The sequence below is a fragment of the Notolepis coatsorum genome (assembly GCF_963971535.1).
Source record: "Notolepis coatsorum genome assembly, chromosome: 5".
NCBI classification, from domain to species: Eukaryota; Metazoa; Chordata; class Actinopteri; order Aulopiformes; family Paralepididae; genus Notolepis; species Notolepis coatsorum.
In genome coordinates this window covers 37965215-37982517 of record NC_140169.1, presented here as the reverse complement: position 1 = coordinate 37982517, position 17303 = coordinate 37965215, and the positions used below count along the sequence as shown (strand labels likewise).

Genomic DNA, 17303 nt, shown 5'->3' with positions numbered 1-17303 from the left:
CGTTCGAACCTTCGTTAGAGAGAGAGAGAGAGAGAGAGAGAGAGAGAGAGAGAGAGAGAGAGAGAGAGAGAGAGAGAGAGAGAGAGGGATGGCGGGAGGGACTGCAGAAGTGTTTGTAACGTGGTGGTCAGGTGTAAGGTGGATGGTGTGTGTCAGTGTGTGGCAGAGTGGTGGTAATTAGAATTTTGAAACACAATGTCGAGAGAACGAGATAAATGGAGGAAATTTGCCTCAGCGAATGAACAAAGAAAAAAAGCTAAGAAAAAAGAAGTGTTCAATACCTCGCTGAGAGGTTAATTTGATAAATTCATCACAAAAATCAGCAACCTGACCGCGTCAGAAGCAGCCGCGGGGCCTCGCGTCGGGACAACCGAAAATGATGTTTTGGAGGCAGGGGAAGCTATGCAGCAGCACAAGCAGGGCTAACCAGCCCCAGGTGGCAACGATGGTCACAACGACGAGCAGTGAAGATGAGGAGGAGGGCGAGGCCGCCGCGACCCCTAAGGAGGAAGACACACACAAATATCCCACTATCCGCAGAGCGGGTATTCGAAACGGAATATTTCCTCAAAATAGTGGATCAGGGGCGCCCCAGTGGCGAACCACATGCCGACACGGCCGACCCGGGTTCGATTCCCGAACCCGTCGTTATTTACCGAATGTCTTCCCCCCACTCTGTCTCCCGTTCCTCCTATGTCTCTCTCTACTGGACTGCCCAGTAGCAATAAAGCGACAAAACGCAAAAAAAAATATCTTAAAAAAAAATCCAGACTTAAGTAACTGCAACAATTCAAGGACACATTTGGATTTCTTTTAAACCTATCCAAACTGAAAGAGATAGATGACACTGAACTGAAGATAAAGTGTGAGGCTTTGAGCGCATCTCTGACAGATGGAAAGTCTAACGACATAAACGGAGAGGACCTATTCACTGAGCTGTGCTTATTGTGCGTAACGGTGCCCGAGGAAGCCAAGACTGCGCTGGAAACACTACGGTTTCTCAGCAAGAGGAATGGGTCCTTCCCTAACTGCGAAGTTGCCCTTCGGATTTTACTGACAATCCCGTCACAGTTGCATCTGGGGAGCGCAGCTTCTCCAAGTAAAAATTGATAGAGAACTATTTGCGCACTACAATGTCCCATGAGAGACTGTATGGACTTTCCATCCTTGCGATAGAAAAGGACGTTGTATCTACTCTGGATTATCAACACATCATTTCAGAATTTGCTGAAAGGAAAGCCAGGAGGAAAATCCTCACATAATTATCTGCTGTTTGTGAGTAACATCTGAGTGCTTATTGTTATTGTTGTCAATTATTTGAAGTGCAAGTAGGTTTTGGGAATGTGTTGTGAGATGGGGAATTTGTTTTGTGTGATGTTGTAATAAACAACAAACATTACTATAAAACTCATATCGTGTCAAGGCTTCATTATAATAATCAAACGTGTTGTGTGTAAAATGTGTGTTTATATATATACAATTTCTTACTGATTGGAGACGACAACCTGATTGAATATTTTTAGGAAATTTAAGGCAAAAATAAGTATTCATTAATTAATTAATAAAAACATTTCGCACAGGGCCTGGCATTTCTCCCAGACGGCTCTGCCTACGGTGCCAGCTGCAGCATCCTCAGGGCTTCACCTGCTCAGTTACAAGGTAACTGTAGTGGAAAATGTGCATGACTGGGAGAGGTAGGAACGGGTTAATGTTAGATGGGGAGAAGGAATGTGTGTTTTAGGATAGTACAAGTTTCAAGGTCTTTGGCTTGCCCTGGAAGGATAAACAAAGGGTAAGGGAGGACAGGATAGCCAGTCAATATGACAGGGATAAACTAGGCGTTAGGTCGTTTGCTGCTGTTCGAGGCGGAAATGAGCGCGTCACGCGATTGGGCGCACATGTCACATGAGCAGAAACGTCAGTGGCCAATCAGATCGCACCAGAAACATCAGTGGCCAATCAGATTGCAGAACGCGAACGCGGAACTGGAAATCCGTTGGTACAAAACTAGACGCTAACAGGCTGCCTACTGGCTACTGGACAACAGGCTGTCTACTGGTAAATGTAGTTCTTTTTTTACGACAAATTAAAAAACTTATAACTACCTTTACAAATAAAGTTATTATTTATTTCAACCAAAAATGCATAAACAATAATGTTAGTGGTAGAAGGGAACTCATTTTGTGCAATATTAGCCGATAATCCATTTTCCCAATGATAAATCCCTATATGGGTGGAACAACGAGTGACGTCCGACTACACCTCCCTATTACATATCATACTGTGTTTGAGTATTCTGATGGAGAGTCCACTCTACACCTAAAATCACATTAAGTTCCATTCAAATGTATTGAGGGGCTTTGTTAGCAGGAACGACAAAATTATTTTACAAATGACGACTTAAAGGTGCTTTAAGTGGTTTAATGAGAGCGAAATCCACACTGCAAAAATCTTCTGACAAAAATATGATTAAAACTAGCTATTTAATACCTATGTTAAGAAAATAAATACCACTTTAATTGTTAAAGGAGCAATAGGCAGCGGTTGATTTTGGGCAGAACTTAGAACATTTTCAAATCCTTAAACCGTAATTGACAATGCCCTTCCCAATCTGCATCGTTTATACAATTTAGTTTAATCCAGAAGTCTGTTAAAAAAATTGTTACCAGCAGCCACTGTGGCTGGATGTCAAAGCTATGGGAGACAGTTGGGGTCAAAAAGGGTATTGCAATTAATTGTGTTAATTATTTTGATATACTGTTAATATATATATATATTCCTTCCATACAGATGATGGGGCTTGTCAAACCAGTGTTCATTGTGATCCTGATGGTTTGTGTGTCCTGTATATTCATCTACTCTGTGATGTTCCACTACTGTCCAGGAGAGGGCGGTACTGAGACACCTGACACCCAAACTTCACAGCAGCTGCAGTAAGTTAAATTAAGGTTCGGTGTACCGTATACAGTACGTTTTGCACTTTGTGCACACATCACAGCACTTTGCGCTCATCTACCAGGTCGAAGCTTCATTTTTCGAGGGTCATCCAACACCATTCGAAAGTTGAATTTGCCACCTTTCGATTGCCACCACCCTCAACCAGCTCTGTGCTTCGGGTCTCAAGTTACATGGCGATATATCCGGCGATCGTCATCTAAAATGACCACTTCCGGGCATGACCCCTTCCGGTCATGCCGGTCATGCGTGCGTGCGTGCGTGCGTGCGTGCGTGCGTGCGTGCGTGCGTGCGTGTGTGTGTGTGTGTGTGCTTATGTTCTTTGTGTTGGATTACAGGAATTGTGTTCTCTATCATTATTGATTGATTGATTGAAAATTGTATTAACGGTTTGCAGAATGGGTACAATACAGTACGGCTCAATACACACAATTGTTGACACTTTGAGTGCCGCATGGTTAATTTACCTTTATGTAGAAGGGTGGATTATCCCTGCTTATGGGAGTAGTTATACACAGCCACCTGGTAGCGGGATACAGTAGATTTCAATCTATCTGAACCCCCGTCTTTGGGCCCGGAACGTCGTTCTGGAGGGCGGGCAGCAGGAGCGGATGGGGCCCAGGATTTACTAACCTGGGGGGTGGTACTCTGGTCTTCCTCGCCTTCCAGGGCAGTCAGCAGTAGCTCCCCACACACTCTCACTTCCCCAGTACCTCCGTTAGCCCTCCCACACCCGGTGACTGTTAGTTCAATAAAGATATTGGGCTTCCCTCAAAGCAGTACCCTTCCTTGACCACCTGTAGAGACCTTAATCATATGCTGCAAATGGGTTGGAAGGGTTAAATAAATATACGACAGTCATATATATTTACCCGGTCAACAAGGTTAGAATAGGGCTCAGAAATAGACACTCACACCGTGCTCCCATCTACGTCTCCTTTATGTAAGCCTGGTCAATTAGCAAGTTACAATTTATACTTTATGTGGTTCATATGGCATAATTCACATTAGGCACCGGGTGCTCTCACTTGTATTATAGGGGAACGCTATTCCCAACATAGGCACCTAGTGCTCAATACATTATTACAAAACCCCGCTTGGATTAGGGGAAGACCCAGGCACATGTCAAGGAGTTCAATGGGAATTCAAGAATGTCGCACAGTTATCACAATACAAAAGAAATAAGTTACATGTGGGCCCACGTTACCAAATAAAAACCTACACTAAAGCCGGCTTATAATGGTTGGGGTACCCCTAGACACTGGTCGTTAGCGTTCGCTCAAATGGATACTGTTTTGGGCACACGAAGTACCGCTGTACTTAACCAAGATGGCGGATCCACTCTCACCACCCCTCATCCGGGCGACAAGATGGCGTCGGGCGATCCCGCGAGCACAGCCAGCGGGCTGGGGTAGGCAGCAGGGGCAGTGGTTGAACTGGAGGAGCGTGCTGTGTTGTGGCGACCTCTGCTGGAGGAAGAGGTGTCCTCGGCTGCGTTGATGAGACGTCCACTGCGGGGCTGCTGACTGGGCTGGCGCGCTCTAAACTGTTGGCTACCTTAAACACAGCTAAACTGTGGGTCTTAGTGCACCCTCCTGCTATCGTCTGTACTGCTAACGCAACGTGGCTGTATGCACCACCGGTCTTCAGCGACGCTCGCCTGGTGATATACTTGAGTCACTATAGCCGTTAGCAGCATGCTAATACACCGGTTACACTCACACTTCTGGGATAACACGTTATCTATGGACGTTAGTTATTCTTTCCATATCGCTTACTCACACACTTCACTATCGCTTGTACTTCAACGGGGCTCTTCAACGGGACTCTTGCCGCTGTGAACGAGCCCCTCCACACGGCGCTGCTGCCCGACCAACCGTCTAACTCCGCCAGCAATGCAGACGCTACTCCTGCGGCTTTTCACCATAGAAACCTGGCCATCTATGACGGGGGATGCATCCATGAACAGCCAGAGATCCTACTCATCGGAGATTCCATCACCAGGTTTTTGCAAATACCACACGGCATTACATATTGTTTTTCCGGTTTAAAAGTTACTGACTTACTAGAGTGTACTCCCGAAATCATCGACAGATATCCGTCCGCCCACACCGTTATCATTCATATCGGAGCAAATGACGTAATGGCTAGACAATCCGCTAAACTCCAATCTGACTTTGAATCACTAATACTCACTATTGAAAGCCTGAGCAAAATATGCATTGTGTCTGGCCCCATTCCATCCATAGGTTGTGGATCTGAGCGATTTAGCCGTCTGTTCTGGTTGCACAAATGGCTGCAGACCTACTGTACTACTATAGGACTTTGCTATATAAATAACGTTGATCTGCTCTGGTCCAGGAAAGACCATTACAGACCCGCTGGCATCCATCCAAACATATCGGGGGTAAATGTGCTAATACATAACATCACACAATGTGTAGCATCACTGGCCTGACAACCAACCATATCTAACTCTGTAGACTATATACAGAAGCAGCCTAAGCTACAAAGAAACACGTTGAGTGTCATCCCGATTCTGATCACCAGAAGACTAATCAATTACTCATTATCACGTCCCATATGTAAATCGAACCTTATCAATATCAGTGTTCAACCACAGACTGTCTCACGCCCCACTACAGAACCCGTACAGCTAAAACTAGCACTGTTCAACGTTAGAGCGCTGAAACAAAAATCATTTCTGATAAATGAACTCATAGTAAAACATGGTGTACATTGTATGTTTTTAGTAGAGACATGGCTAGACAACATCACTGGTGTAGCAACACTGATTGAGACCTGCCCTTACAATTTTAAATTCTATCAATCAAACAGACAGAGTGGGAGGGAAGGAGGAATAGCAGCAATCATCTCCACTCAATTTGTGTGCAGTGATATTGACCTGGGAACATTTTTATCATTTGAATACCTTGCTATTGTATTGAAAACAGAAATGCCAGTAGTATGTGTGACATTGTATCGACCACCAAGGTACTCGCCACTCTTCATACAGGAATTTTCAGAACTCATATCGATCTGCATTACCAGGTATGATAGAATCATTCTTAATGGAGATCTAAACATTCATATCAACAAAAAGGATGACCCCAGGGGTTGCGAGTTTGTGAACCTACTGGACAGTTTTGGACTGATGCAACATGTTCACGAGGCCACCCACCAACATGGCAACACTCTGGACCTACTAATAACAACAGGGCTAAACATTGAGAATGTATCAGTAAAACAAATTCCAATTTCTGACCATTATTGTGTGTTCTATGGTACAAGCCTAATATTACATAAGACCAGAAGCGAATTCCTAGTCCACAGAAGGCTTCTGGACGCTAGAGCTGAAGCAAAATTCTCTAGTATGATGAAATCATATGACCAATGCAGTGAATCCTCCTTAAATCAGATTAAAACTTCCACAGCACCTTGTCAACAGTGTTAGATACTGTTGCCCCTCTGAAGGTTAAAAAGGTAAAAACTGATAGAATCTCTCCATGGTTAAATAAAACCAATGTTAAAGATAACAAGAGAAAATGTAGGATAGCCGAGCGAAAATGGAGGAAATTCAAACTCACAGCTCACTTTAATTTATACAAAGACGCCATGGGCGCATACAATAAGGCAATACAACTTGCGAGAAAGGAATATTTTTCCAAAATGATCTCAGAAAATATGGGTAACTCCAGGGTACTTTTTTCCACCATCGACCGGCTCATTAACATGCCACCCCCCCATATACCGCAGCAATCAGCCACAAAATGTGAAGAGTTCGCAGTTTTCTTTAATGAAAAAATATCATTGATTAGAGCAAGCATTGCCTCTGATATAGATCTGGCTGTGAGTGGAAACCCACCTGAGATAACTATGGGGGAATTCACATGTATTACATTACCTGACCTCTGTAAGATTGTCTCTGAGTGTAATTCCGCCACCTCCTGCCTCGATCCTATACCAACAGCATTTCTCAAGCGGGTGTTCGATAGTGTCTCAAATCATGTCCTTGAAATCATAAATATGTCGCTTCAAACAGGCACTTTTCCAGATGCATTTAAAACGGCTGTAGTAAAACCACTACTAAAGAAAACAAACTTAGATGTAAACGAACTAAAAAGCTATAGGCCAATATCGAACCTTCCATTTATCAGCAAGATATTAGAAAAGATAGTCTCAGTACAAATAAACTCCTTTCTCAAAGATAATAACATCATGGAGATATTACAATCAGGTTTCAGAACAAATCACAGCACTGAAACTGCCCTTACTAAAATAGTTAGCGACCTCAGGCTAAACTCCGATGCTGGCAAAGTCTCAATTCTTGTCCTATTGGACCTTAGTGCAGCGTTCAATACGATTGACCATAATATCCTGATCAGTCGTCTTGAAAGACTGGTTGGCTTTTCCGATCATGTACTAAATTGGCTCATAACATACATTAAGGGGAGAAGGTTCTATGTTAAGCTTGGAGACAATGTATCCGAGGAACATGACAGCAGCTTTGGAGTTGCACAAGGAAGCTGCCTTGGTCCATTACTCTTCTCACTATATATGCTGCCCCTCGGGGACATCATTCGAGACCACAATGTATGCTTCCATAGTTATGCTGATGATACACAACTATATATCTCCGCAGAACCAAATAACACTACAGCCATACAGTCCATCACAAATTGTCTGTTAGCAATAAACAATTGGATGAACAATAACTTCCTAAAATTAAACGAAAGCAAGACCGAAATCCTATTGATCGGCCCAAAAGCGAAAAGGGAAGTGCTGTGTGAAAACCTGGGGAGTCTGTCATCCTATGTAAAGACTGAGGTTACAAGCCTAGGTGTCATCTTGGACTCAGACCTGACCTTTAAGTCTCATATAAATAAGGCCATGAAAACGTCATTCTTCCACCTAAGAAACATAGCGAAAGTAAGACCTTTCGTAAATAAAAAGGATGCAGAGATACTGATTCATGCTTTTGTATCAAGTCGGCTTGACTATTGTAATGCACTGTTCACTGGTCTTCCCAAAGCAACCATTGGGAAGCTTCAGCTTATCCAAAACTCTGCAGCTCGATTACTAACTCATACAAGGAGAAGAGAACATATCACTCCAGTCCTAGCCACTCTGCACTGGCTTCCAATAACTCATAGAATTGATTTTAAGGTCCTTTTCCTAACATATAAAGCTCTTAATGAGCAAGGCCCAAAATACATAGCAAATTCCCTAGTTAGTTATCTGCCCTCAAGAACGCTACGGTCATCCACTACAGGTTTACTAGACACACCCAGAAACCAAAAGAGGATAGGAAGTATGGCATTTGCCAACTATGCCCCAAAACTATGGAACACACTACCAACACACATCAGAAACGCCAGCTCCATACATATTTTTAAAGGAAAATTAAAAACGTACCTATACAGTCTAGCTTACAAATAGTTATGGCTTGGAAAAACCTGATGGATCCATGAGGCTAGGATAAGCCTTGTGGACCCAACTCTTTAGATGAGGGAACGGGTACATACGCACACAATACACGACCACTGATGGATCCGTAAGGCTTGGATAAGCCTTATGGACCCAACTCTTTAGATGAGGGAACGGGTACATACGCACACAATACGCGACCACTGATGGATCCATGGGGCTTGGATAAGTCTTATGGACCCAACTCTGACCACTAATAAAAACGTAACTACACTAGCGTTATAAGAGCTAACATTGCTACCTACCGTACAAGTGCATTGGTTTAGTGCATTTCCTACTTCCGGTTGCTACTGAGCGGACATGTTTGTGCGGACCTGTTCTCCCAAACTGGTAAGCAAATGACTGTTTTCATGTTTTCATTTTTACGTTATTTTCATTTTTACGTTATTATTATTATTATTATTATTATTATTATTATTATTATTATTATTATTATTATTATTATTATTATTATTATTATTATTATTATTATTATTATTATTATTATTATTATTATTATTATTATTATTATTATTATTATTATTATTATTATTATTATTATTATTATTATTATTATTATTATTTTTTTTATTTTTAACATTGATCTTAACTGATCACTGTGACTTTATTGCTTTTATCGTTATATATGCCTATGTTTGTGTACAGCACTTTGAGCTACATGACATGTATGAAAGGTGCTTTATAAATACTTACTTACTTACTTACTTACTTACTTACTTACTTACTTACTTACTTACAGACACACACACACACGAAACTAAACTGATTGAGTACTTACTCATAGACTGGTGGGACAGAATCACCCTCCACACAGACAGAATGAGTGAATTACCATGTAAATGTCTAGGACGAAAGTCAGCCTTTGTTATCAAAGAAATGTATTGTAATTATGCTATATGGACCAGTCGACTCAAGTACTAGATACGGGGGTAGAGAAAATGTATATATACCGAACTGTCTCGACATTACAACACACTACAGAACCAAGCTGTCTGTGTCACTGAGAGATTTTTTTGTATCGTGTGAACCGATTCTACCGCGACTGCTATGCTGAATAAATCAACTGGAGAAATCTGAAAACCATTGAATATCAACCTGTATCCAGCATCTACTTTCTTGCCGTGAATTTGCCATTTGCCATCGTTGTTTACAAAGTCACAGACGATTTGTAACTTCACATTACTTGTAGTCCAGCATGGGAATAATAGTTTGTTTCCACACGCTGTAGTTTGTAGTTTATTACACGCTAAACATTGCGCATTTCCAAGATAATACAGTCTTTTTTCATAGATTGCGAGATAAAACACGTTATGTGCAATAAGCCCAAACCGTTCTGGCTGATCCCCTGAAACCCTGAATACTCCCATATCAAAGGTATATGACTTGTATATATGTATCATCACAAAATCATCAAGGGGGGGGGGGTCGTTTTAACTCAAAACTATGATCGCGTTTGCCGAGCATCTTTTTCGTCCGTTGAAACACAGAACTGTGATCGTTAGAAAAACATGTTTCAGATTAGCTAAAATATACATAGAATGTACCTTACCTTAGCCAGAAGGTATTCCAAAAGAATAATTCCAAGTGATTGCATCGCCATCGCGATTACCAGTGTATATGTCTATACACGTTTCGATGGTCAAATATGCTCATGCAACGGAATCCCGAGGCGAGGACTGTGAATTTCTGTCCCGGGAGAAAGAGTGGCCACTCGCGAGGAGAAACTGAAAGTGAATCTGGCTATCAGCCCAGAGCCCCATGCAGTTCAGACACGGGACGATACTGCCACGGGCCTGATCTCTGCCAACGACGAAAGGGCCTACCTGGAAGAGGTAGAGAACCTGTCACAGTGGTGTCAGGAGAACTGCCTCTCCCTGAACGTCAGCAAAACAAAAGAGATGATTGTGGACTTCAGGAGGTCGGGGGTCAAGGACTACAGCCCCCTCAGCATCGACGGGGCACCAGTTGAGAGAGTGAACAGTTTCAAGTACCTCGGAGCCCACATATCCGAGGACTTGACATGGACCACACACATTGACAGTGTTGTGAAGAAGGCACGACAACGCCTCTACTTCCTCAGGCGCCTAAGGAAGTTCCAAGTCAGTCAGAAGATCCTTAGGAACTTCTACTCATGTACAATAGAGAGCATCCTGACCGGCAACATCACCTCCTGGTTTGGGAATAGCACTGCACAAGACCGTAGCAGACTACAAAGAGTGACACGTTCAGCCGAACGCACAATTAGAGGGGGGCTTCCCACCCTCCAGAACATTTACAACAAGCGGTGCAAGGGGAAGGCTAAGAGAATTATTAAGGACTCGAGCCACCCGAACAACTGCCTCTTTGAACTGCTGCCGTCAGGCAAGCGATACCGGAGTCTTATGGCGAGCACAGAAAGACTCAGAAGGAGCTTCTATCCCCAGGCCATCAGGCTGCTAAACGAACAATAATCGCTAAACGAACAATAATCACTATGCAACAACCATCAAATGCACACAGCACACACACCCACACGCACACACACACTCACTCAAACAAACAACACACTGCAGCACCCACTCTCCACACTTTAGATCACACAAACACACTTACACTTTATATTTATTGATAAAGGATTTGCACTACAACTCGTACACCTACTGTGAATTGTACCTAAACTGCACCTTGTCCATTTATGCCTTGCACTATATAGTATTGTATATTAGTACACTGCACAGTATTGTATATTGTATGGTAACTACGTCTACGAACATTGTACATATGTCTAAACTGAACACTGTGACCTCTTTTTTCTTCTAATTTTTACTATGTTTTTATTTCATACTTATCTTGTCATGCACAGTCTCTGGAGCGCAACAGTAAGAAGCATTTTGTACAAAAGTATTCTGTACTTCTGTATGACAACTATTAAAGAAACTTGAAACTTGAGAAACCTGGTGATGGTCGATCAGAATGCAGTTCAAATGTGTCGGGACATGCCTAAATGATGCAGATCGCTCTGGGCAACTGTGTAGAGCGGGGATCAACGTAAAAAGATCAAACGATCCAAAAACTACTTATTACATTTATGGCACTCAACGATCGGCACCCAGAAATGTAAAAAGACATTTATGGCACAGAATGTGTTAAGGGGATGCAGACCAGAGAAAGACTTTCGTCTTGTTTACATCAGGGTCCCCCATTTTCAATTCATCATACACATTATGCATTTGTTTCCATGTGTGTGTGTGTGTGTGTGTGTGTGTGTGTGTGTGTGTGTGTGTGTGTGTGTGTATGTGTGTGTGTGTGTGTGTGTGTGCGTGTGTGTGTGTGTGTGTGTGTGTGTGTGTGTGTGTGTGTGTGTGTGTGTGTGTGTGTGTGTGTGTGTGTGTGTGTGTGTGTGTGTGTGTGTGTGTGTGTGTGTGTGTGTTAGTGATGTTAAGATTCACCGATTCGGTGCACCGGCATAAACTTTCACGATGCGAGTGCACCGGTGTCCGCCTCGGTGTCCGCCTCGGCTACAATTCAGGCTGAACTCGCGATGCATCTTGTTGTAGCGTCTTTGCATCGGTCAAAACCGATTAATTCATATAATTTCCTCTCATCCACTTCTGTCAGCAGTGCACTGTGACTGCACACAGCAGATACTATCTTTGCTTCGCTACTATAGAAGGCGAGAGCCGCGTCACAGTTATCAACAAACAGTGGGAGTCGAGGAGGAGACATGAATAGAATTGATCAACTGGCTAATACTAGTAGCCTCTGGCTAATGCCAGTTAGCCTTTCAGCTAACGCTAAACTACAGTGTCTAACTAACTAACGTGACTCTACAACACCAGTTCCATTAGTGGGGGGGGGGGGGGGGGGGGGGGGGGGGGCGTATATCGACGACGCTTGACAACAGGTTCAAAGATTTCAAAGAACTTCACATTTATTGGCAATTTGTTTCTTGATATCGCTTCCTCCAGCCAGGTTCAAACTGTGTTGACAAAATGCAATCCTGGTGTGGTCAGCTACGGAGCATCAGAACGCTCAAACGCGCGCTCTCTCTCTCTCTCTCTCTCTCTCTCTCTCTCTCTCTCTCTCTCTCTCTCTCTGTTTAATGATATAAAGTGGCCAAACGTTACTGTTAAAGTTATGTGATGTATACGATTTCATGTAACTGTCTAACTGTTTCCACAAGAGGGCGCTATAGGCGGAGCTATTGACGCTGGTGCCAGGTAAGCGGGTATTTAAGGGATTGTTCCCTCCCTCTCTGTGTCTTCCCACCTACCTCCCACAGAGAGAAGGTCTCATGTACTGTGTACCAATGTGATAATAAACTATGCCGATTAAAGGCTGAAGTGAGAGGACCTTGTCGTCATGATAAGTTATTGTCGCCCCATAGCCAACATCTGTCAACAGTTACAATATAAATACTAATTGGATAGTTGATGATAAACATTTAATTTCATTATCTATTTATCTAATATTATAAAATCATTAAGTCTGCTATAAGCCATTATCCCTTTGTGTGTGATTATTATTGTCTCACAGTAGTGTGTATATACATTGTGTGTGTGTGTTTTTAGCTAAAGTGGATAGAAAACACAGTACTATGCAAAAGTCTTCTTAGGCACCCAAGAGTTTTTATATAAATTGTCTTACAGTAGATTTTTTATTTTTAATAATAATATAAGCTGCATATAAGGAATACAACCAAATCCTCTGTCATACTGTGAGGAGGCGGCCAAGCGAAGGAAAAATGCAGTCAGAGTCAGGTTGCCATCACCCGGTGGTTGGTTTTTTATTCTATTTGTTCTTTTGCTCCCCAGTGGGAAAAACGGGAAAAAACATAAATACAAAAATAATACAAAATGATTAAACTTTCTGTTCCCCCCCACGGGGTCGGTACCGACCCCTTTTGACATTATAATCATATAGGCATATTTTTATGAATGATGAAAATAATTTGTGATTTTAAAATCAACCGTTTTCAAGTATTAATATCACTACTATGTCACAAATGCATGTAGAATGTAAAACGTTAGGTTGGCAATAGTTTAGCAATAGGTTAAAAGTGTACTTATATCGTTTTAAGTTTTCGATATGCAATCGCCTATCTGACCCGGAACCGGAAATGGAAATGTTGAACCATGGGAATTGTAGTCTTTTTGTGGCCATTTTGTAGAGGAGGTTCATAGCTATCGGCCAGCGTTGGAATTTCTCCGATCTACACTTCCTGTCACATACTATGGTGGTTCAAAGTTCAGCGTTCTGAATGAATCATATCAATAATTGTTATGATTCGCGATAATAAGCTACAAAAGGTAACGTTTTTGACAAATATTGAAACGCAGACAGTTTCTCCACACTATTGTTACCATGTAGGAAGAATTAGATCTGAAATTAGTTTCAAAATGGTTACACTGTGGGGGAAATGAAAAAGTACAGTCGATTACAGTAAATATCAGTATCTGTTATTATGCACGCCTGGTGATACTATATCCAAATTGAACTCGGCCATTTGAAAGATACTATATGTATATATATATATAAATGTGCGAATTGGCTATAATAAGGTAATGTATAAGCATATATTCTATATTCTATAATAATATTTCAAATTGCATTGGTCCGGATGGAAGAATTCAGTACTGTATATACAGAACCTTCAGTTTGATCATCTTCCCTTTATTAATTCCCTTAGATATTTTGTACACATGATCTCAAGAGGGTACTGAATGAGCTCAGTGGCAGTTTTTTAAGTTTGGTCATTATTATCATGGTTTTATTCACTGTCAAAGATGAAAAGAAAAATCATAATTAATATTTTCCTTTGTTTCATCACAATTTAAGCAAGCCTAGTAATAGACACAATATTTCTGACACTGAGAATACATTGATTGAGGTCCATAGATGTTCCTAGATACCAAGAATATGCAAATAGCCCTTGTAGAAATGGAGCAATATTCCATTTACCTAGGTATACATTTTATGCAGATTTTCACCTGGGGTGGAATAGGTTAACAAATATAACCAACTAGGCCCTTGGCTAAGGGAACTTGGTCTTAGTATGGCTGTGTCTCGCTTCCAAGCCTGTCATTACTTCTTCCCGAGAGGAGCCTCCATCCCTGGCTTTATGCTGGAAGCTCCTCCTACAGGGACAAACCAAAAACAAACAAGCAATTAATCAATACAGACATCAATTTACACATCCAATAACTCTGGACAACATGGATACATCACTCCATCATGATCTATCATCACCAACCACTAAACAGTGTTTAGGGCGTGTTACGACCCCTGTGAGTCTAAGGGTAAAGGGCTGTAACATAACAGTTGGTTGACAGAAAAGATGGACCACGTTTGTAAACAACAATGATATTTATTGAACAGATGCAAAGGAAGCACATGTAGCTCAAGGGTGAGCCCAGGCCAAAACAACAAACAAACACCACTATACTCCAAATAAACCCAAATCTAATCTATGGTAAAAGAGATTACATTACCTAAACTACTCTTACCTAACCAAAACAGGAGAAAACAATATCCAAAGGAAATGGCAGCTCACCCCATCTGTGAAAAGAGAAAGAGAGAGAAAGAGAGAAAAACACATTAATAATACATAAAACAAAGGCAGAATATATATACAAAAACAAACTATAACTAACAATGCTCTCTCTGTGGCCATACACACACAAGGCAACCAAAGGCCAATAAACGAAATGCAATAATGTCAAAGTTACAGGTTACAAAATCACACTAGGCCTAGCCTCATGCCAGAGAGAGAGAAAGACTGAAGTGAGAAGCCATGTTTTAACAGGTGTGGGGTGATCCATGATTGGGTGGTGTTGATTGAGTGTTGGAGTCTGGAAAACCATCCACCAATCGGTGCTGTGTTGCTATAATGGAAGGATTGGCCTGGCAGGGACCAATGGTGAAGGGAACAATGGCTGGAGGGAGGAAACAAAATGGAGAACACACACACATGGAGACACACACTGGGGAATATATACATTGGGATGTAACACCCCCATACATAAGACAAAAACATGTTTGACACTTAACACCAACTAAACATGTTTTTTTTTCTAACAACGAGATAACATCTCTGAGATAACATGTACTTCAAAACAAAGAGCTATAAAAAAAACTAGCAGTTGGTACAACAACCACTCGGGTCAACAATGACAGAACGAGTTGACGGCAAGAGAGACTGAGTCGACAGCAACATAAAACGAGTCCACAGCAACATAGACCGAGTAGACAGCAAAATAGAACAAGTCGACAGCAATATACAGTAGAACGAGTCGACAGCAACAGACAACAAGTCGACAGCAACAGAGATTTAACTCCGAGATAGAGCATCCGCCAACACATTCTCAGACCCCTTCTTATGCTTTATGCTGAGGTTATAATTTTGCACTATGAGCGCCCAACGCATGAGGCGCTGATTGTGGTTGTACATCCGTGACAGAAAAACCAATGGGTTGTGGTCGGTGTATACTACCACTGGTAATACGCTCGAACCGACATACACCTCAAAATGTTGCAACGCATACAACATAGACAAAGTCTCCTTTTCAATAGTGGAATAGTTTAGTTGATGTTTGTTAAATTTCCGGGAAAAATAACAAACCGGGTGACTGACACCATCGTGATCTTCCTGTAATAACACTCCTCCAGCTCCCACCCCGCTGGCATCCACCTCCAGCTGGAACGGCAGGGAGAAATCTGGAGCAGAGAGAACAGGGGAACTGCATAAGAGAGCTTTAACACTATCAAATGCATTTTGACAATCAGCTGTCCAAATGAATGGTTTGGACGGGCTACACAGGCTAGTGAGAGAAGTGACTACAGAAGAAAAGTTTCGGCAAAAACCACGGTAATACCCAGCCATCCCAAGGAATCTACGCAATTCCCGCCTAGTAGTAGGCACTGGAAAAGTTGTGATTGCAGATATTTTTGCATCCACCGGACGCACTTGCCCTTGTCCTACCTGCTTACCAAGATAGGTAACCGTAGCCTTGCCGAACTCACACTTGGCAAGGTTAAGGGTCAGGGAGGCTCCAGCTAAGCGGTCAAAGACAGTTTGTAAGGTTGTCATGTGGTCACGCCAGTTGGTCGAATAGACAACCAGGTCATCGAGATAGGCATTACAATTTGGAACACCAGCCAGGACTAGGGTCACCAGTCGCTGGAAAGTGGCCGGGGCATTACGCATTCCAAAAGGCATTACAGTATATTGCAAAAAATTATCAGGAGTAACAAACGCCGAGATTTCCGAGGCACGGGGGGTCAAAGGGACCTGCCAGTAACCATTTAACAAATCTAGTTTGCTAACATAGGTGGCAGATCCAAGGTTGTCAATACAATCTTCCATGCGGGGCAGTGGGAAGGAATCAGGCACGGTGACAGCATTTACCTTTCGGAAATCAGTACAAAATCTAGGAGTTCCATCCGATTTGGGAGCTAACAAGCAAGGTGAACTCCAGGGACTGCAACTTGGCTTGGCTAAACCATGTTTTAACAAATAGTCAACCTCCTGTTGCATCATGGCTCTCTTGGTGATGTTAACACGGTATGCATGTTGCTTGATAGGCACAGCATTGTTAACATTAATATCATGGGCCAATACAGAAGTACAGGAGGGAACATCACCAAACAGAGCCATGTAGGCCTGAATCAAATTTGTGATGTCCTCTCGCTGCTCCTCAGGTAAGTGTGCTAAGTGAGTGGGCAGGTTCAATAACATCTCAGTGTTGGACAATCTAGCACCCTGATGGGCTGCATTGCGCAACTCCAAGCCGTCTACATCCTCACCACTAACGTCAGGAGAGTCCGGAACTATTGGAGTTGAGGCAACAGCAGAGACGGCCAGTCCGGCTGTCTGGTCTGAG

The 17303-nt window shown here is 42.4% G+C and overlaps 1 protein-coding gene across 1 annotated transcript in view; it reads left to right on the top strand.

Annotated features, from left to right (window-relative positions):
* Window positions 1-445: 445 nt before the first annotated feature.
* The window catches only part of LOC311228152 (beta-1,4 N-acetylgalactosaminyltransferase 2-like), a gene marked incomplete at both ends in the record, with an annotated part of 111502 nt that continues 94644 nt past the window's right edge, over window positions 446-17303 (top strand). The window contains one exon of the mRNA XM_084314065.1: window positions 446-545. Coding sequence (XP_084170191.1) covers window positions 446-545 — 100 coding nt within the window. The remainder of the gene's footprint in view (window positions 546-17303) is intronic.